This window comes from Geotrypetes seraphini, chromosome 7 (genome assembly GCF_902459505.1).
Source record: "Geotrypetes seraphini chromosome 7, aGeoSer1.1, whole genome shotgun sequence".
Lineage (NCBI taxonomy): Eukaryota > Metazoa > Chordata > Amphibia > Gymnophiona > Dermophiidae > Geotrypetes > Geotrypetes seraphini.
In genome coordinates, this window is record NC_047090.1 from 146276446 (window position 1) to 146299106 (window position 22661).

The 22661-nt window shown below is 43.9% G+C and overlaps 1 protein-coding gene across 9 annotated transcripts in view; it reads right to left on the reverse strand.

The window, feature by feature from the left end:
* Window positions 1–22661, reverse strand: part of C7H14orf39 (chromosome 7 C14orf39 homolog) — a 264000-nt gene that overhangs the window by 27645 nt on the left and 213694 nt on the right. For all 9 annotated transcript variants that reach the window (XM_033950799.1, XM_033950798.1, XM_033950797.1 and 6 more), the window contains one exon: window positions 19182–19240. In XM_033950799.1, coding sequence (XP_033806690.1) covers window positions 19182–19240 — 59 coding nt within the window. The remainder of the gene's footprint in view (window positions 1–19181; window positions 19241–22661) is intronic.

The following is a 22661-nucleotide window of genomic DNA, read 5'->3' on the forward strand; positions in this document are numbered from 1 at the left end:
ACAATAAAAAAAGAAGGAAAATAAAATATGAAGAGAAAAATACGCGCGAGCAGGAAGGCAAGTGATAAGAAAAAATCTTCCAACAGCCGTTGGAAACACGCGTCTTCTTAGCTCCGCGGAATTAAGAAAACTGGGGACCGCGCGCCTCTGTCGGGCGGGAAGGCACTCGCGCACGCGAGTTGCGGCCTAGCTAGAACTTTCTAAAGTTCTTAGAGTGCAATCACTCTAAAATTGTCCGTACCGGGGCTCCGTCGGTGCCGTCACCCATCAGTCAAGAATATGCTGCCTGCTTGTCCTGGGATAAGTACTAATACAGTGGAACCTTGGTTTACGAGCATAATTCGTTCCAGAAGCATGCTCGTAAACCAAATTGCTCGTATATCAAAGCGAGTTCCCCCATAGGAATGAATGGAAACTTGCTTGATTCGTTCCCCCCCTCCCCCCCGAGGTCACCGGTGCTGCTTCACCTTACCCCCCACCCTCGAGGCCACTGGCGCTGCTCCACCCCCCCCCCCCTGAGAAACGACATCGTCTTCCCTCCGAGAACTGGCATTGCCCCTCCTCCCGCGATCTGGCATCCCACACCCACCTAAATACTATCCCTTACCCCAATTTGGCATCAGTACCAACGCACAGGACATGCCGGTACCGAGAGATCCTCCCTCTTGGCTGGGCTGGGCCTTGAGCATCTGTACGGGATGGTGTTTGGGCGCTCTGCGGGGGATGCTAGATTGTGTGTGTGTAGGGGTGTGATGCGAGCGGGGGGAAGGGGGATGCCGGATTGCTGGGGAGGGGGCTCTCACAAATCGAATCAAAGCTCAGTTTGCGAGGCACAATTTGTGGGAATGTTTTGCTCGTCTTGCAAAACACTCGCAAACCGCGTTACTCGCAAACCGAGGTTTGACTGTATATACAAACTAAACCATAAGATGCAAGACTCTGCATGCAGTACAACTCCAGAGACATGGAAACAAATGCATTTCTTCCTGAACAATGCACAATATAGACAGCAGAAGTAAATTCTCAAAACTGACACAATTCAATCAATAAATTGAAAGGTAGGGGAAAATCATTTCCCCTACCTTTGTTGTTTGGTGATTTTGTTTTTCAAACCATCTTTTCCCAGTCTCTGACTGTACTTCCTTCAGTCTGTGCTCTTAACTATGTATCCAGGGCCACCTTTATCCATTTGCTGTTTTTCTCTCCTTCACTTTCTGCCATACATCCATCTTTGATCCAAACAGACCGGGGATTTTAAATTACAGTCCACTTGAGGGGGCAATACTTTCAAAATAGAACAAAACACAAAAGACCCCCCTCTCATTAATACTGGGCAAGTTTCTCAAATAATATCATCATATAACATTTAAAGGCTTTGAACTATTTAAATGTGCTCTTAAGCTTGAGTGTGTAGACCAAAGGACTCAGGCACTGCACACTGCAAATAAATTCAATATAAAAAGCTTATCCATCCGGCTTCCTGATGTAGCATAGCGAAACACAGACTGTGTTGGAGCCGTAAACTGACCTTTTCAGATAAGTGGTTTACTGTTAAACAGCTTTTGTAGAGCCATAACATTTGCCACTCCAGTAGAAGCAAGAATCCTTGTTCCATGCAATGTGTTATGATTAAAATTAAGGCACCTTTCCAGCGACATTGTACCGCTGCTGTGGTACCTTGCTGAACAGCTTATGAGCACATTTAAATTGTTCAAAGCCTTTAAATGTTATATGATGATATAATTTGAGAAACCTGCCCAGTATTGATGAGAGGGGGGGTCTTTTGTGTTTTGTTCTATACATCCATCTTTAGCATTAACTTTTAAAATTCAACTTTCTTCCATTTTCTGCTTACTTCTCTAAATCTATCTACTTTTCCAAGTCTTCCCTTCCTATCTATCCATGTGTACCATCTCCTCCCTCTTTCTTTTTCCCTATTCCCATCTATCCACAGGTTGTCCGGTGCAGTACTCAGAGACCCCCAGGAAAGAGACTTGGGAGTACTGGTAAACAAGTCAATGAAGCTGTTTGTGCAATGTGTGGCGGCAGCAAAAAGGGCAAACAGAATGCTAGGAATGATTAAGAAGGGGGATCACAAACATATCAGAGAAGGTTATCATGCTGCTGTACAGGGCCATGGTACGCCCCCACCTGGAATACTGCATCCAGCACTGGTTGCCATACATGAAGAAGGACATAGTACTACTCGAAAGGGTCCAGAGAAGAGCAACTAAAATGGTTATGGGGCTGGAGGAGTTGCCGTACAGTGAGATATTAGAGAAACTGGGCCTATTCTCCTTTGATAAGAGGAGACAGAGGGGACATGATCGAAACATTCAAGATAATGAAGGGAACAGACTTTGTAGATAAAAGAAGGTTGTTCATCCTCTCCAAGGTAGAGAGAACGATAGGGCACTCTCTAAAGTTAAAAGGGGATAGATTCCGTACAAATGTAAGGAAGTTCTTCTTCACCCAGAGAGTGGTAGAAATCTGGAACACTCTTCCGGAGGCTGTTATAGGGGAAAACACCCTCCACGGATTCAAGACATAGTTAGACAAGTTCCTGCTGAACCAGAACGTATGCAGGTAAGGCTAGACTCAGTTACGGCACTGGTCTTTGACCTAAGGGCCGCCGTGGGAGCGGACTGCTGGGCAAGATGGACCACTGGTTTGACCCAGCAGTGGCAATTCTTATTTTCTTATCTCTTCCCTGCCGCACCCATTGCTGTATACCATCTCCTCCCTCTGTCTCCCCTTCTCCTCCATCCCTTATACCATCCCATCCCTCTCTCATGGTCAGACAACTCTGTCGTCCCCTCTTCCCCCCTCATATGGTCTGGCATCTTTCTCTTCTTCCCATAGCCTGGAATCTTTCTCTTCTCCCATGGTCTAGCATCTATCTCTCCTTCCTTCCCTCTTCCCGAGGTCTAACATCTCTCTCCTTCTCTCCTTTCTGTGGTATGGCATCTCTCTCTCCCCTCCTTCCCATTCCAGTGATCTGACATCTCTCTTCCTTCCTTTCATCACCCTTCTTCAGAATCTGATATCTCTTCCTTCTTTCAGTCATCTCTCTTCCCTCCCAGTGTAACATTTCTTCTCCCTCCTCTCCACCACTATCATGTCAAACAATTCTCCCTCTTCCCCATGTATACTGTCTCTCTTTCCCTCCCACTCCACACACCTATGTCCAAGAATTTTCTTTTTCTCTTCCCTCACCCACCGGCAGCATCTCTTTCCCTCCATTCCTAACCCCTAGCCCGTGCAACCTGTCCTTCTTGCATTCCCAACCTCCCTCCCTCTCGCTGGATCCTATGGTACGACAGTCCCCAGTTCCTGACTCTCCCACCTATCACTTCCCCCGCTGCTGAAATTTAAAATCTTTGGGTAGCTGATGCGAAGCCAGCCTCCCGCCATCAGCCTGCCCCGGAAGTGTTCTTTCTGGAGCACTTCTTCTTCCCACGTAGGCAGGATGCTGCAGAAAGAACTAGAAAGGGATGGAGGGAGTGTTGGCCTTTAGGAAAATAAATTTTGAAATACTGCCTAGCCGAAGTGACCATCCCATCTGGAAAGGAATTCCAGAAAGTAGTTAGATGTGAAAGTATGGATTGAGGACAAAGTAGCAGCTTTACAGATCTCATCAATAGGAGTGGAACGTAAGAACGCAACTGATACTGCCATATCTCGGACTTTGTGTGCTGTAACAAAACCCCCTAGTCACAGTCCAGTCTAAGCAAAACAGAAGGCAATACAGGCCACTAACCATGTGGAAATAATTCTCTTGGATACGGGCTGTCCGAACCTGTTAGGATCAAAGGAGATGAAGAGTTGAGGAGATGTTCTGTGTGGCTGAGTTTGCTGTAAGTAATAAGCCAAGGCTTGTTTGTAGTCCAAAGTATGAAGAGCCATTTCTCCAGGGTGAGAATGAGGCTTGGGAAAATAAACTGGAAGCACAATCTATTGATTGAGATGAAATTCAGTAACTACCTTTGGGAGGAACTTTAGATGGGTGCGAAGCACTATTTTGTCATGGTGGAACACTGTAAAAGGTGGGTCCGCCACCAGCACTTGAAGCTCGCTCACTCAACCAGCAAAAGTAATGGAGATGAGATATTTGAGATGAGCTGAAGACACTGGCTCAAAAGGAGGCTTCACGAGTCTGGAAAGCACATTAAGATCCTAAATCACTGGAGGCGGTCTGAGAGGTGGTTTGACATTGAAAAGTCCCTTCATAAATCTGGAAACAAGAGGATGAGCAGTCAGAGGTTTACTGTTGACTGGTCCATGAAAAGCATTGATAGCACTGAGATGAACTCTAACTGAAGTGGTTTTAAGAGCAGAGTTGGTTAAATGGAGACGATAATCCAGTACTGAAGATATTGATGAGGATGAAGGATCATGATGATGAAGAGTACATCATGCAGAAAACCGTGTCCACTTATGTGGGTAGCACTGCTGTGTAGGTTTTCTGGATGCATCCAAAACAAGCTGGACAGGATCAGAAAGATCAGTGTCAGCTGATGTCATCCCGAAAGGTACCAAGCTGTCAGGTGCAAAGACTGAAGACTGGGATGTAAAAGAGATCCTTGACTCTGTGTGAGAAGAGATGGGAAGATCTGCAAAGGTATTGGTTCCCTGATGTTGAGCTAAAGTAGTAGGGAGAACCATGGTTGTCTGAGCCACTGAGGTGCAATGAGGATCATGGTAACCGATTCTTGTTTGAAGCAAAAGAATTGTCGACTGTGTTGCTGCAAACACCTCTTGAGTGGCATCTTTTATTAGCCAATTGTCAAGTTAAGGAAAAACCTGAAGACCTTGAACCCGTAACGCCACTGCCACTACCACCAGGCACTTGGTGAATACTCTGGGAGAAGATGCAATGCCGAATGGCAGAACCTTATACTGAAAATGTAGATGGACTATTTGAAATCTGAGAAATTTCTTGTAAGCAAGATGAATGGGAATGCGAGTATAAGCTTCTTTTAGATCCATAGCCAATTATTCTGATCTAAGAGGGGATATAGAGTTGCCAAGGACAACATGCAAAACTTTTCCTTTACCAAAAATTTGTTGAGGCCTCTGAGGTCTAAAATTGGACGTAGACCTCCCATCTTCTTTGGGATAAGAAAATACTGGGAGTAAAAACCCCGCATTCCGTTGAGCAAGAGAGACTGTTTCTATTGCATTCAGAAGAAGTAGAGATTCTATCTCACGAAGAAGCAGGGACGTCTGTTGAGGGTCTCTTGGAGGATGATCTAGAGGTGCAGCGATGAAATGAAGAGAATAACCCCCTCCCCCCGAATGACTTTTAGAACTCAGAGATCTGTTGTGATCAGCTCCCAATGTGGATAGTATAACTCAGTGGTCCTCAACCCTGTCCTGGAGGACCACCAGGCCAATTGGGTTTTCAGGATAGCCCTAATAAATATGCATGGAGCAGATTTGCATGCCCACTTCCATTATATGCAAATCTCTCATGCATATTCATTAGGGCTAGCCTAAAAACCCAATTGGCCTGGTGGTCCTCCAGGACAGGGTTGGGGACCACTGGTATAACTGGAGCCGACCTCCGATTGGCTCAGGAAGAGGCTGAGAGAGAGAGAAACAGCAGCAATGCTCTCCATGAGCCCGTCAAAAAGATTGGGAAGGCTTTTGAGGAATTGCTGGCTAAGACTTCTGAGATTTTTCAAACTATTGTTTAAATTTATATTATGCTTTATGAAGCAGCTTATAATATTTTTAAAAGACAGAAGGGGAATCTCAGAATGATACTTGTCTGCTTGTTGATTCCTGAAGTACAATGTGGCAGCACTCGTCACTGGCTCACCCAAATGTGTCCTCTATTCTATTCTAATTTCTTTTTTTATATTCTTCACACTGTTTCTAATTCTGATTGTTCATACTGTTTCTGTGCTCTTTAATAAATAAATATGCTAATATCTTTAAAGTCATTTCCAGAATCTCAGTTCATTGAATTTTTATCTCTTCCATATGTTTTCTTAGTCATTTCATTCATTTCAATAATTCATCAATCTTTCTGATTCATTTTCAAGTAATATACTGAACATTTCTTATCCCCTAGATAACTTAGCTTTGTTAGTGTAATGTCGCTATTACACTACACCCCACCATTCTGAGATTCCCCTTGTGTCTTTTAAAAGTATTATAAGCTGTTTCATAAAGCATGATATAAATTTAAACAATAGTTTGAAAAATCTTTGAGTGGATTGATATTATAGAGTGCCTAATAGGATTGTGATTCTTAAGACTTCTGAGGACACTTGCTTTTGCTTCTACTGAGGTGGATGAGAAACAGCAGGTTTGGAAGAAAAACGCCTCTGGTATGAAAAAGAGGGCTTGGATGACTGAGAAGCCTAGGGAGGCTTAGATTTGGTTTTGACCAAAGCATTCCAATTCTTTTCATGGTCAGTGAGTTTTTGTGTGGCCACCTCAATGGAGTTACCAAAAAGCTCTTCTCCCAAACAGGAAATATTAGCCAATCTGTCCTGAAGGATGATATCCATATCTGAGACTTTCAACCATGCCAGGCATCTCATTGCCACTGACATAGCTGAAGCTCTAGATGATAACTCAAAGACACCATAGGCAGATCTCACCAAATACTTTCTAGCTTGAGAAAGAATACAAAAAATTTTGTGAAATTCCTGAATATGTTGTGCAGGAATATACTTATCAAAAGAAGGTAACTTTCACACAAGATGTTTTATGTAACATGATATGTAGAAATTATAATTATGGACCCTGTTCACAAACATGGAATTTTGATAGAGGCGGTGTCCAAATTTGTCCAGAGTACGTCTCTCATGCCCTGGTGGCGTTGAGGCATAAAATTTGGAAGAAAAAGACTTTTTCAAATTTGATTGTACCACCAATGATTGATGCTGAAGCTGTGGTTTATCAAAACCCGGAGAAGAAATGATTCTATACAGAGAATCCAGCTTCCTGGGAGCCACTGTAATAGTCAAGGTCGTCTCCCAATTCTTATGAAGAGTATCTTTGAGAATACTATGCAATGGCAATTTGAGAAGTTCCTTAGGAGACTCATTATATAGTCCAAAGCCACTAGAGATTCAGCACTGAAGGCAGAATCAGCTTCCAGTTTGACAGGTGGTCTTTGCCTAACTGCCTATTAAATTTAGTGAAAGATAGTCTCTCTGTACCAGATCTTGTCCTTGGTGGAAATTTCTGAGAAGGCTCTGAAGGAGTATCATAAGCATCAGTTGCAGAAGTAGAGAGATCAGCGTCTGCATCAGTCTGTAAATCAGAATCGTAAAGAAGCTTTGAAGATCAAGTCCATCAAGGGGATCGACACTTACGATGACTCCGGTACTGCTCAGAAGAAGAGGATGAGGATCGACGGGAAAGCACAGTTACTTACCATAACAGTTGTTATCCAGGGACGGCAGGCAGCTATTCTCACATATGGGTGACGTCATCCACGGAGCCCGGATGCAGACAACCTCGCAAGCAGACTTGCTTGTAGAAAACTTCAGAAGTTTCGAGTCAGCCGCACCACGCGTGCACGAGTGCCTTCCCGTCCAGAACAGGGCAAGTCTCCTCAGTTCAGATAGCTAGCAGAGAAGCCAACCAGAGGAGGTTGGTGGGTTGTGAGAACAGCTGCCTGCTATCCCTGGATAACAACTGTTACAGTAAGTAACTGTGCTTTATCCCAGGACAAGCAGGCAGCCTATGGGTGACCTCCAAGCTAACCAGAATGGGATGGTGGGAGCGTTGGCAACTTAGGATAATAAATTTTGTAATACTCTCTGGCCAAAATGCCAATCCCGTCTGGAGAAAACATCCAGACAATAATGAGAGGTGAAAGTATGAACCAAGGACCAGGTGGCAGCTTTACAAATTTCCTCAACAGGAGTGGATCTGAGGAAAGGTACTGGATCTGCCATGGCTCTGACTTTATGAGCTGTGACTCGACTCTGTAGACGCAGTCCAGCCTGGGTATAGCAGAAAGAGATACAAGCAGCCATTCAGTTGGAGATGATGCGCTTAGAGATGGGATGTCCCAACTTGTTTGGATCGAAGGACACAAAAAGTTGAGAAGCAGTTCTATGTGGTTTAGTGCGTTCCAAGTAGAAGGCCAAAGCACGTTTACAGTCCAGAGTATGAAGAGCTGATTCTCCAGGATGAGAATGAGGTCTTGGAAAAAACACTAGAAGGACAATAGATTAGTTGAGATGAAATTCTGAAACCACTTTAGGTAAGAATTTAGGATGAGTATGAAGGACCACCTTGTCATGATGGAATACAGTGAAAGGTGGATCAGTAACTAAAGCTTGCAGGTTAATAATTTAAAAAATAATTGATAAAATCATTACAATATATATGTTGTATAACTTTATAAGAAAAATAATTACAGTTATATGATATATAAAATCATAAGAAATATAAGATAAGAAATGTTATGTATAAAATACATTATAGAAATATCAAGTGTATTATTAAGATAATTGTATGAAAATTTATGACACTTGTTGTTAAATGAAAAAAATCAATAAAAAAACTTAAACAAGTAAAGCTTGCAGCTCACTGACTCTTCAAGCAGATGTGAGGGCAATGAGAAACACCACTTTCCAAGTGAGATACTTCAGATGCGCCATATACATTGGTTCAAATGGAGGCTTCATCAATTGAGCAAGAACAACATTGAGATTTCAAACCACTGGAGGTGGTTTGAGAGGAGGTTTAACATTGAAAAGTCCTTTCATAAATTTGGAAACCACTGGATGAGCAGAGAGGGGTTTCCCTTCAATAGGCTGATTGAAAGCAGCAATTGCACCGAGATGGACTCGGATCGATGTAGACTTGAGAACAGAGGTGGATAAATGCAAAAGATAATCTAGAACAGAAGATAAGGAGGAATCTTGAGGCTCCTTATCATGAGAGATGCACCACGTAGAAAATCTAGTCCATTTTTTATGTTAGCATTGTCTAGTGCAGTGATTCCCAACCCTGTCCTGGAGGAACACCAGGCCAATCGGGTTTTCAGGCTAGCCCTAATGAATATGCATGAGAGAGATTTGCATATGATGGAAGTGATAGGCATGCAAATTTGCTTCATGCATATTCATTAGGACTAGCCTGAAAACCCAATTGGCCTGGTGTTCCTCCAGGACAGGGTTGGGAACCACTGGTCTAGTGGTAGGCTTTCTAGAAGCCTCTAAGATGTCTCTTACAGGTGAGAAAACTGAAGAGGAGTTATGTTGAGCGGTACCAAGCTGTCAGGTGCAGAGACTGAAGGTTGGGATGAAGTAGAGACTCTTGACTCTGTGTAAGCAGAGATAGAAAAACTGGTAGAAGGTATGGCTCTCTGCTGCTGAGTTGAAGTAGAAGGGAATACCAAGGTTGTCTCGGCCACCGAGGAACTATCAGAATCATGGTGGTATGATCATTCTTCAGTTTGACTAGAGTCTTCAGAATGAGAGGGAATGGAGGGAATGCATACAGGAAGCGATTCGTCCATTCCAGTAGAAAAGCATCTGCTTCGAGGCGATGAGGAGAATATATCCTGGAGCAGAACTGAGGAAGTTTGTGGTTGTGTGGAAATGCAAAGAGATATATCTGAGGAGTTCCCCACTGCGAAAAAATGTGATGAAGAGGCGAGGAATTGAGTGTCCATTCATGAGGTTGCAGAAGACGACTCAATTTGTCCGCCAAACAGTTTTTCACCCCTTGGATGTAGACAGCTTTCAGGAAGGTGTTGTGAAGGATACCCAGTCCCAAACCTTCAGAGCTTCTTGACAAAGGGAGGGAGATCCCGTCTCTCCCTGTTTGTTGACATAGTACATGGCGACTTGGTTTTCCGTCTGAATGAGGACTACCTGGTTGTGAAGATGATGCTGAAAAGCTTTGAGAGCATTGAAGATTGTTCTGAGTTCCAACAGATTGATGTGACACTTATAATCCGTGCTGGTCCAGTGGCATTGAATACGGAGACCATTGAGATGAGCCCCCCAAGAGTAGGTCGAGGAATCTGTGGTGATGACCTTCTGATGAGGGGGAGTCTGAAACAGCAAACCTCTGGAGAGATTGGAAGAGAGCATCCACCAGCGGAGAGACTGTCTCAACGAAGGAGTGACTGTAATGTGTCGAGAGAGTAGTTCGCAAGCCTGCGTCCACTGAGATGCCAGGGTCCACTGAGGAATTCTGAGGTGAAGTCTGGCAAAAGGAGTCACGTGAACTGTAGAGGCCATGTGACCTAGTAGTACCATCATGTGTCTCGCTGAGAGTGAAGAGCGGGAAGACACTGCATGACAGAGTTGAAGAAGAGCATCCAGACGTTGTAGAGGAAGGAATGCTCTGAGTTGGATAGTGTCCAGAACATCTCCGATGAACTGTAGATTTTGAGAGGGCTGAAATTGGGATTTGGGGAAACTGATTTCAAATCCCAAGCATTGTAGGAAACACGTAGTCCTTTGGGTCGCTACAATAACCCCCTGAGATGTTGAATCTTTGATGAGCCAGTCGTCTAGGTAGGGAAACACCTGAAGACCATGGTTCCTTAGAGCTGCTGCTACCACCACCACCAGGCTCTTGGTGAACACTCTGGGAGATGAAGCCAGGCCAAAGGGTAGCACTCTGTATTGGTAATGAAGATTCCCCACCCAAAATCTGAGGTACTGCCTGAAGGTTGGATGAAAGGGGATACGAGTATAAGCCTCCTTGAGATCTAGAGAACATAACTAATCGTTCTGATCTAGAAGAGGATAAAGGGATGCCAGGGGCAACATATGAAATTTTTCTTTGACTAAAAATTTGTTGAGAGCCCTGAGATCCAGAATGGGTTGCAGATCGCCTGTCTTCTTCAGAACTAGGAAGTAACGAGAGTAAAACCCCCCTGCTCTGCTGTTCTAGAGGAACTTCCTCAATGGCATGGAGACGAAGCAGAGCCTGAGCTTCCTGAAGAAGGGCAGTCTGGGATGGATTGTAAGGATACTCTCTTAGATGAAGCTCTGGTGGAACCTGAGTAAAATGAAGAGAGTATCCTTCCCTGATTATTGACAGCACCCAGAGGTCAGATGTAATGGTCTTCCATTAATGGTAAAAATGATAGAGATGACCGCCTATGTGGGGAAGGGAGGGCAGAGGCAGAACGACGGAGGTTATGCTCTGTTTCAAACAGTCAAATAGGCTGCGCAGCCTTAGGCTCAGCAGAAAGCTGAGGTTTCTGTTGCTTCTGCTGCTGTGGTTTCTTGGGAGGTGCTAGAGTATAAGGAGCCGCCCTTGGAGTATAACGCCTCTAGAAAACTGGAGGAGGGCGTGAAGGTTTTACAGGAGCTGGCTTTGGCTTTGGTTTGACAATGGAAGCAAAAGATTTTTCATGTTCAGACAATTACTTAGTGGCCGCCTCTATGGATTCATCAAAGAGGTCATTGCCCTCACAAGGAATGTTAGCCAGATAGTCCTGAAGATTAGGGTCCATGTCAATGGTGCGAAGCCAGGCCAAGTGGCGCATCGCTACAGAGAAAGCAGTGGCCCTAGCAGACAGTTCAAAGGCATCATAAGATGAATGAAGAAGATGTAATCTAAGTTGTGACAAAGTAGCAGTGACTTCTTGGAACTTGAAATGCCTATGTTGATCCAGGTTCTTCAGAAAGCCTGGAAGAATATCAATGAGGAACTCGAGATAAGTAATAAAGACAAAATTGTAGTTGAGGACTTTGGAAGACATAGCATTTTCATAAAGATAACGTCCAAACTTATCCATGGTCTTACCCTCTCTTCCAGGAGGAACTGCAGCATAGACCCTGGAAGGATGGGTTCTTTTCAACGAGGGATTGGTGAGATAACTATGAATCCTCAAACTCTTTGCAATGTAGAGTTCTATGCCTCGAGTCCAACTTGCCTGGAACAGCAGGTATAGCATAAGGAGTCTCCAGACATCGTTTGAAAGTTTGAGACAAAAGCCAGTTAAGAGGGAGTTTAAGTGACTCTGCAGGAGGTTGAGGCAGTTGCATTACCTCTAGATACTCCTTAGAGTATTAGAACCAGCATCTAATTGAATTTCCAGGTCATCAGCCCAGTGGCGTACCTAGGGTATGTGGCACACGGGGCCCATCATTTTTTGACACCTCCCCCCCCATGTAAAAAAATATTTTTTGTATTGATCATGAAACGGAATAAATGGTCAGAATAGAAACAGGCAGTGAAAATTTTCTTATATTCCAAACATAACATAACATAAATTATGTCTGAATTGTCATAACATCAGAAGTACATATGGAGTAGTTGCAGGTGATGCTTGGGACAGTTCTGATTGTGTTAATTCGGTTTTATGTGTTTTTTGAATAGAAGGGTTTTTATTTCTTTTTTGAAGGTTTTGTAGTTTGTGGTCAAGGTCAATTGGTTGTAGAGTTGGGGGTCGAGTGTTGCAGCTCGAATGGCTAGGAGGTTGTCGAACAGTTTTTTTTCTTTTGACGTTTTTGGTTGGAGGGTGTGTGAATGGTGCGTGAGTTCTCCTATGTCTGGTTGAGGTGGATTGAATTATTTAGCTGAAGAAATTAGTTACCCCCTCATCCCACACACATTAATTCTCTTCCATTTTTGTTCCCATTATAAAAAACACTGATAAGTTCTCAGAAAAAAATACATTAAAATAAGAAGTGAAAACAAAGGCCCCTACAGATGAGAACATAACATAAGAATAGCCTAACTGGGTCAGACCAATGGTCCATCATGCCCAGTAGCCCATTCTCATGGTAGCCAATCCAGGACACTAATACCTGGTCAAAACCCAAAGAGTAGCAACATTCCATGCTACCGATCCAGGGCAAGCAGACACTTCCCCCGTGTCTTAATAACAGATTATGGACTTTTCCTCCAGGAAATTGTCCAAATCTTTCTTAAAACCAGCTACACTGTCTGCTTTTACCATAACTTCTGGCCACTTCATTTTTAAGTTTAGATCTTTCCTTTCAAACAGAGACCTTGCTAGATGTCAAATACAACACAAGGCAACTTCACATGGACTTAGTTGTGCAGGAAATGTGAATCTCCTCATACACCCACCATATAGTGCAAAAATGTGCAAAGGTCTGTTTTTTTCTTTCGATCACTACATAGCCTAATGCCACACAAGCAGCGCTGTTACAAACATATTCAGTAGGTCAATGCTAAGGATAACAAAGTTTCCTTCCTTGGACCAGAAGGAGATACTGATAAACCACTGGAAGAGATCCCAAAACAACACCCAAAGACCCACTCAGTGTGTGAACCAGTTGAGTGGAGTGGACTAACTGAGGGGTGGAAATGGGCCCGGAGTTTGCTCAGCAGAATTTCCCAGACCACCTCTTCCTCTCAACACATTGACACGCTGCCACCACCACCACTAGGAACACCTCACTGGGTAGGCCAGCTATGCTATAAACTTTATAAAACACATTATTATATTTTATTATAAAGCACATATTTTAACTGAACTCTCTGACATCCTCAGCCTTTCCATTCACAAAAATAGAAGGAAGAAAAGTTCCCATTTCCTGCTGTCTCATGTCCCCAGCCTATACAATATTTTTTTTCTGCAGACCCTTCAAAAGTCTGACCAAATCCTCATTTCACTTGCATTATAAAGTACTGAGGATGCCATCTCTCCCCAATCCCAGGTCCTAAAGTATAAAACAGTAGCGCAAACTAATGCTGCCAGATTCAGGAAAAAAAATTTCGATTCGATTCAGCCTATTGAATTGGTTTTTCAATTCGATTTTCCTGCCCAGTTGGGTGATTTTTTTAAAAACTCCTGGTGGGTTTTATAGTTTTTTCACCCCCTTTGGCTTCTCCTAACCACACTGGCACTGTGGTGTAAATAAAATAAAGAAACAAAAAGGACTTTTCCTCTCTCTGTTAAATCCTAGCTCACGTTTGCAGTCCAACACCAGCTCTGGCAGGATACACATTTCAAATCTGACATATTGTAATCACAAAACAGAAAATAAAATTAATTTTTCTACCTTTTGTTGTCTGGTTATATTTCAAATCTTGTTGGTCCAAGGCTCTGGTTTTCTTCTGATAACTTGCTTGCCAGGGTCTCCTTCTTTCTTCTTGCTAACCATCCATCTGCCAACTCTGTCCTCCCTAGCTGAGAAGGGAATGCAAAAACCCAAACACCATAGTTATGGGAGATTTCAACTACCCTGGGATAGACTGGTGTCTTGGAAATTCAAAATGTACAAGGGAAACGGAGTTCCTGGAAGCTGTTCAGGACAGCTTCATGGAACAACTTGTCGAGGCACCAACGAGAGGATCAGCGATTCTGGATCTGATCCTCAATGGGCTGAAAGGACCCGCAAAGGGAGTGGAGGTCGTGGGACCACTAGGAACCAGTGACCACAACATGATTCAGTTCAAAGTGCAAATAGGATTACCTAAGGGAAAGAGAACCAAGGCAACAACGTTTAACTTCAAGAAAGGGAACTATGATGCCATGAGACAAATGGTGAGAAAGAAGCTCAGAAAAAGCTCCAAGGAAACGTGGACTGTGGAGCAAGCCTGGTCCCTATTCAAGGACACAGTAAACAAGGCGCAAAACCTATATATACCAAGATTTAGGAAAGGATCCAAAAAGAATCGGATGAAGGACCCTGCATGGATAACCAGTGAAGTAAAGAAAATGATAGGAGACAAGAAAAAATCATTTCGGAAGTGGAAAAAAGACAAAACCGAGGGAAATTGGAGAGAGCACAGGCAGTATCAAAAACAATGTCACCAAGTAGTCAGGAAAGCCAAGAAAGAGTATGAGGAGAGACTGGCCAACGAAGCAAGAAATTTCAAACCATTTTTCCGATATGTGAAAGGGAAACAGCCAGCGAGGGAGGAGGTGGGACCCCTGGATGAGGGTGACCGGAAGGGAGTGGTGAAAGAGGAAAAAGAGGTGGCCGGTAGGCTAAACGAGTTCTTCTCCTCCGTCTTTACAATAGAAGACACATCCAGTGTGCCAGAACCAGAAAAAATCTTCAGGGGAGATCAAGAGGGGAAATTATCATGCATGGAGGTAAGCCTCGAAGACGTTCTCAGGCAGATAGATAGATTAAAAACTGACAAAGCTCCGGGCCCAGACGGGATCCACCCGAGAATACTGAAAGAGCTCAGAGATGAAACAGCAGAGTTACTGCGGCATATTTGCAACCTGTCCTTGAGAACAGGGGTAATCCCGGAGGACTGGAAGATAGCGAATGTTACACCGATCTTCAAGAAAGGATCGAGAGGCGACCCGGGAAACTACAGACCGGTGAGCTTAACCTCTGTTCCGGGGAAGATGGCCGAATCACTGATCAGGGAAGGTATCAATGAGCATATAGAAAAAAATAATCTGATGAGATCAAGCCAGCATGGTTTCTGTAAAGGCCGATCATGCCAGACGAATCTACTGCATTTCTTTGAGGGGATAAGTAAACAATTGGACCAAGATGACCCCGTAGACATCGTATATCTAGATTTCCAAAAAGCCTTCGACAAGGTGCCCCATGAACGCCTACTGAAGAAACTGTGGAGTCACGGGGTGGAAGGGGACGTGCACAGATGGATCAAAAATTGGCTGGCGGACAGGAAGCAGAGGGTAGGAGTAAAGGGGCACTACTCTGACTGGATAGGGGTCACAAGTGGTGTTCCGCAGGGGTCAGTGCTGGCACCACTGTTGTTCAATATATTTATTAATGATCTAGAAACGGGGACAAAGTGCGAAGTTATCAAGTTCGCGGATGACACAAAACTCTCCAGAATGGTCAGAACTGTTGAGGAATGCAAAGACCTGCAGAGCGACCTGAACAAACTGAGTGAGTGGGCAAAAAAATGGCAGATGAGCTTCAATGTGGAGAAATGTAAGGTCTTGCACATAGGGAAGGGGAACTCCAGGTACAGCTATACGATGGGAGGGAGGGTACTCGGGGAAGGCAGCCAAGAAAAAGATCTGGGGGTATTGGTGGATAACACAATGAAGCCGGAGGCGCAATGTGCAGCGGCCTCAAAAAAAGCGAGCAGAATGCTGGGCATTATCAAAAAGGGTATCACTACCAGAACGAAGGAAGTTATCCTGCCACTGTATCGAGCAATGGAGCGCCCACATCTGGAATACTGCGTCCAATACTGGTCGCCATACCTCAAGAAGGACATGGCAATACTCGAGAGGGTCCAGAGGAGAGCAACGAGGATGATAAAGGGTATGGAGAACCTCTCATATGCCGAACGGTTAGACAGGCTGGGGCTCTTTACCCTGGAAAAGCGGAGATTGAGAGGGGACATGATAAAGACTTATAAAATCATGAAAGGCATAGAGAAGGTGGAGAGGGACAGATTCTTTAAACTAGCAGGGGCAACTAAAACAAGAGGTCACTCAGAAAAACTGAGAGGAGACAGATTCAAAACGAATGCAAGAAAGTTCTTCTTCACTCAACGGGTGGTAGACACCTGGAACGCGCTTCCCGGAGAGGTGATAAGCCAGAGTACAATTCTGGGGTTCAAAAAGGGACTGGATGACTTCCTGGAAGCGAAGGGAATAACGGGGTACAGATAGAGGTTTACCTCGCAGGACACTGAGCAAATAGGGTATGGACTTTTTAGGTTAGGTAGGGAACATTTTCAGGTCATGGACCTGGAGGGCCGCCGCGGGAGCGGACTGCCGGGCGCGATGGACCCCTGGTCTGACCTGGCAGAGGCAATGCTTATGTGCTTTCCATTTCCCTTCCCTCTCCAGGAAGTCTGGTATCTTTCCTTTTTTTCATCTCCCTCCACAGATCCACCTTTTCTTAACTACCCTTTCATCCGGCATCTCTCCCTCCTTCCCCACCACCCCAGAGTCCACCATCTCTCCCTTTCTTTTCCCAATTACCCTCCTATCCAGTATCTCTATCACTCCTCCACACCATCCCTTGTGTCCAATTTCTCTCCCTTTCTGTTCCTTCCCTCCCTCCCTAAATCCCATGGTCCATCATCTCTCTCCCTCTCCTGTCATTTTAAATTTTAAAGCAGAGCCTGTACCATGTGCATGCTGGTGTCTTCCCACCCAACATCAGCTTGCAGGACCTGCAGTTTTTTTGTTTCCATGGAGCTGAGAAGCTGTGTCTTCAGTGTTCTTAGCACGTGAAATGTCACCAGCTGCCAGGAGTCAGCGTCGTCAGCCATTTCCTGTATCCCAATTGTTGATCTCAAAGCTGATGATTTGGGCGTCCCGAGGATGGACCTGTCATGGGCCTGCTCGGCGATTTGGGACAGCTCCTGGACGACTCCATCGATGTAGGCCTCATCCTCTCGGATGCTTCTCAGGCGTTTCACCTCCTCCCTGAGGTTCCTTAGTTCCTGCATGAGGACACCATCCAACTGGTCTGCCTCCTCCGTCTGTGTAGAGACTGTAGTGTAGTGCTGGGGGATGGCCTCGGTCTGCACAGAGACCTCTGTCCACCGTCCTGGGTCCTCCTCCTTAAGCATGCAGTCCGTGGTTGCCTCCTGGATCCCCATGGCGACTGGAATGCTGGATTTGATTGTAGATTTGGCGCTTCTTGTCCTCCCTGCCATATCTAGGTTGTAAGCTAGGTCTGCCTGTCAGTAAGATAGAGAATTAGAAAAGTTAGAGAATTGGAAAATTTAGAGTTTGAAAGAATAGGGTGTCTGAGTTTGTGAGATAAAGGTGTCTGGGAGTTTGAGATTAGGGTGTCTGAGAGATTAAGAGATTAGGGTATCTGAGAGGGTGGCTGTCTGTGAGTTAGTGTGAGAGTTTGTACGATTAGGGTGAGGGAATAGGGTGTTTGAGAGGTCCTCTTGCCGCCCTAAGATGTCCTTGTCGTCTGTTAGCTGGCTCTTCTTAAGGCTCCTCCCTTCGCCGCACGCCGAATTGGCCAGCAATGCACTTTACCAGCCTTGTATAAGGTCTTCTGGGCGTTTAGAGGTCGTTTTCTCAAGGTGTGTCGTTGTTCAAATACTCCCGGCAGGATTGGGAGGAAGGGCAGAGCTCTTCACGCCACTGCTTTGCTGAAATTTCAAGGAAAAAGTTTCCTTTCCCAGCAGGCCATGGGGAGGAGGCGGAGCGGGACTTGTTTAACCCTGCAGGCAGGGCCGATGGTCTCCCTCTCCAGCTCTGGTGGTGTGGGCTGGCTCCCGTCGCTGAAGTTCAAAGAAAAGTCTCCTCTCCCGGCTGGCTGTGGGGAGGAGGCGGAGTGGATTTGTGCAATCCTGACAAGCAATCACACTAGGAGAGCCCAAGGACTCCATCCCAACAAGTTTTGAGGAAAAATTTGAAGTTTTAGAGAAGCAGGGAGCTTTTGAAAAAAATCCATGATGGCCGCCACTATCACATTTGTGCCAAAATCAAAATATTTTCCACTCATTAAAGTTAAAAAAAATGGCAATTTTAGGATTTTTCAGGTGGGGAAACATGCAGAAACCTTGAAAATCCCACTTTTCAGACTTCCCCCGATTCACCTCACAGGGTGTGACAGCCTTTACTCACTGTGGGCTGTTTGTGAATCTGTGCTGCAGCCTGCCTCAGCTCTCTTACAATAGCTGGATCAGAGAATCATTGCCTCATGCTGGGAATGTCTCTGCGACGCTGATCTTCGGCCTGCCAGTCAGACCTTATGCCCGACTGCACCTCCACCCCCGCGGACCGACGGACGCACACCGGGATGGGTGGAGGTAAGAAAACGAAGCCGGCACACTGCAAAAATCTGCTGAGCCTCCTAAGGGTGCCTAACAGCCTGCGCTTTACCCCTGCTTAACAGTAAGTGAGACAACTTTAGGTAAGGCCCTGAGCTCCAAAGAAAACTGAGCAGGCTGGCTAACAGGTACCCATTGGGATTGGCCTGTCAGCTACAGACTGAAGTCTGTGTATTCTCAATGCAGGCAGAGCTAAATAATTGCTCCTAGCACCATACTCCTTGAAAAAGGGACAAAACATACACCAAATAAGATAATAAATTGAGGAGAGCAGAACAAACACTCATGCAGGCATGCGTGCAGAAGGGAAAAACTGTATGTGGCGCTAGAGAGCACACTGAAGTACAGCAGAGCCACAGAAAAAAATCTGGATTGGATTCCTTCTGTATATGGCATGCGGCCACTAGAATAGTACCCACTTGTCTAGAATATCTCTCCTGTTGCTTTGGACTAACTATATTGAATCCACATTATTCAAATGATAAAATACAATGTATATGTTTGCTTACTTGAGAAGCATATGCTGAATCCCTTGTCTTACTTGCTGCCTTTGTACTGTCACTATTATCTAAACAAAAAAATAATTTTTTACCACAGTTATCACAGAATATATTTGTCCAACAATAGTTCATACACCAAAGAAATGGTATGATTTTAGCTACATTCATTCCATCCATCTGAATATATACCAGACAATTACAAGACATATAAACAGCACTTGTAATACTAAGGGCTCCTTTTACTAAGCTGTGATAGTGTTTTTAGCGTGCACAGAATTGCCATGTGCGCTAAACCCACGCTATGCGGCTAGAACTAACGCCAGCTCAATGCTGGCATTAGCGTCTAGCACGTGTGGCAATTCTGCGTGCACTAAAATCGCTATCGCAACTTAGTAAAAGGAGCCCTAAGTTATAGTACAGTCTCAATTATCCAATATAAATGGGACAACCCTGTTGTCAGATAATACGAAACACAATGGTAACTCTTTAAAAATGCACAGAAAAGCATAGTTACTTACTGTAACAGGTGTTATCCGGGCACAGCAGGCAGATATTTTTAAATATGGATGACGTCATCCACGGAGTCTGGTATGGACAGTGTTAGTGAACTGTCACTTTAAGTTTTAAGAAACTTTGAGACTGCCCACACTGTGCATGCGCGAGTTCCTTCCCACCTGATGCAGGCTTGCAGTTCCTCAGTTCCATAAGCAAGTTAAGAAGTCAACCCAGGGATGTAGGAATAACTGCCTACTGTCCCCGGATAACACCTACTGTAAATAAAACTGTGCTTTATCCTAGGACAAGCAGGCAGCATATTCTCACATGTGGGACTCCCTAGCTCCCTAGTGTGAATGTTTGACTATGATTTAAATGGGATGGTGATTAGATTGATAATATAAAAAAGAACTAAATGATGTATGGGGCAGTTCTCATTAGGCTTATGTCTGGTGCTGGTCACCCATGAGTTACTACCTGAGCCCACATTCCCTCATTTGTATACTAATGGCTCATACTGATGTTCATTATTTAAAGAACTTCAGTAATTATTGTAGTTTTTCAGTTCAAGCATTCTCCCCAAGGGATTAAGAGTGTTAGCCAATTATATGTTGGACTCCCTAGCTGAACAAAATGGGATGGAGGGAGAGTTGGCCATTAAGAAGAAAATTAATTCTGTAATACTGCTTGGCCAAAATGACTATCTCGTCTGGAATAGGATTCCAGACAGTAGTGAGATGTGAATGTGTGAATTGAGGACCAGGTAGCTGCTCTGCAAATTTCATCCATAGCTCAGACCTTGTGTGCTGTAACACAACCCTTGAGTTACAGCCCAGCCTGAACATAGCAGAAGAAAATACAAGCTGCTAGCCATTTGAAAATAGTTATTTTAATTACAGGCATGCCCAATCTGTTAGGATCAAAGGAGATGAACAGTTGAGGTGATGTCCAGTGTGGTTTAGTTCATTGTATGTAGAAAGCCAAGGTACATTTACAGTCTAAAGTATGAAGAACTGTTTCTCTAGGATGAGCATGGAGCTTTGGAAAAAAGACTGGTAGCATAATGGACTGATTGAGATGAAATTCCATGACCATTTTTGGGAGGAATTTAGGATGGTTGGGGAGAACCACCTTATCATGATGGAATACTGTGAACGGTGGGTCCAACACCAGTGCTTGGAATTCACTCACTTGACGGGCAGAGGTGAGAGAAATCAAGAAGACCACTTTCCAAGTGAGAAACTTGAGAAGAGTAGAAGCCATTGGCTCAAATGGTGGTTTCATCAGAGTGGCTAGGACTATATTAAGATCACAGATAACTGGAGGCGGCTTTAGTGGAGATTTGGAATTGAATAGTCCCTTCATAAACCTGGAAACAATAGGATGAGAGGTCAGAGATTTACTGTTGATATGAAAATGGAAAGCACTAATAGAACTGAAGTGAACTCTGACCAAAGTAGTTTTAAGTTCAGAATTGGAAAGATGGAGAAGATAATCCAATACTGATGATAGAGACAAAGATGGAGCATCTTGCTGGTGGAGAGTAAACCACATATTGAAACGTGTCCACGTCTGTTGATAACATTTATGAGTAGAAAGTTTTTCTGGAAGCAGTTATAATGGCTTGTACAGCATCAGAAAGATTAGGATCTGCTGAAGTCAGGCCGAGAGGTACCAAGCTGTGAGGTGTAGCGAGTTCAGATTGGGATGGAAAAGAGATCCTTGACTCTCAATGAGCAGAGATGGAAAGATTTCCAAGGGAATTGGATCCTTGGCACTCAGCTGAAGGAGGGAGTGCCAAGGTTGTCTGAGCCACCAAGGAGCTATCAGAATCACAGTGGCTGACTCTGTCTTGAGTTTGACTAATGTCTTGAGAATCAGAGGGATTGAAGGAAATGCATATAAGAACTTGTCTGTCCAATCCAGAAGAAAAGCATCTGCTTCCAGATGTTGAGGAGAATACTGCCTGGAACAGTACTGAGGAAATTTGTGATTGTGAGGAGAGGCAAACAGATCTAAGGAGTTCCCCATAGTGAAAAAACATGGCACTTTGGAGTTGAGGGTCCACTTGTGTAGTCGAAGATATCTGCTGAGTTTGTCAGCTAGAGTGTTCTGAGATCTTAGCACATACACAGCTTTGAAGAATACATTGTAAGCAATTGCCCAGTTCCAATGTACTCGGCTTCTTGACACAGAGGGAGAGAGCCAGTTCCTCCTTACTTGTTGATGTAATACATCGCCAATTGATTGTCTGTGCGAACCAGGAGGACTTGATTGGGAAGGCTGCTTTGAAAGGTTTGAAGAGCATATCAAATTGCTCTGAGTTCTAATAGGTTGATGTGGAATGTTTTTCTTTTTTAATTTCAAATAATTTTTATTGTACTATAAAGAAAACATAATACATACTGAATTATCAATTGTAATACATATGCCGAATACACAGCTTGAATAACAACTACAATTATGGTTGCAGGAAATATACAAACCATATCAAATTGGCAAAATCATAAGTATGAGAGGATCAAGTCAATAATCATAATTGAGCAACAAGCTCAGAAACCAAAAAGTAGACCATAAAAAGGTCACATATAAATGTTAGAATAGCAACAATTCTCCAGAGACCATAGGAAATAAGAGGAGAAAGAAAAAAAAAAATCTATATTTACATTTTTTTATGGTAGGTTGAAGGAGAGTGTAGATAATTCGGGAATTTTAAGAGGAATTTAGAGACACTGTAGTAATTTGAAAGAGAGGAGCCCAAAACAATTCATATTTCCACAATTTGTGTTTTTGAAGCCACATTAATTTTTCCATTCCAGCAATATGCCAAACTTTATCCAGCCGGAAATGCTGTGTGCAATGCAGTTCTGCAGCCAACAAAAGTTGTTGTATAAAATCTAAATATTCAATGATCTGGTGGTTTACCTAATAAAATAAAAGCAGGGTCTAGCAAAAGTTCTATTTGAACTAGAATTGAAATATATCTCACTATAA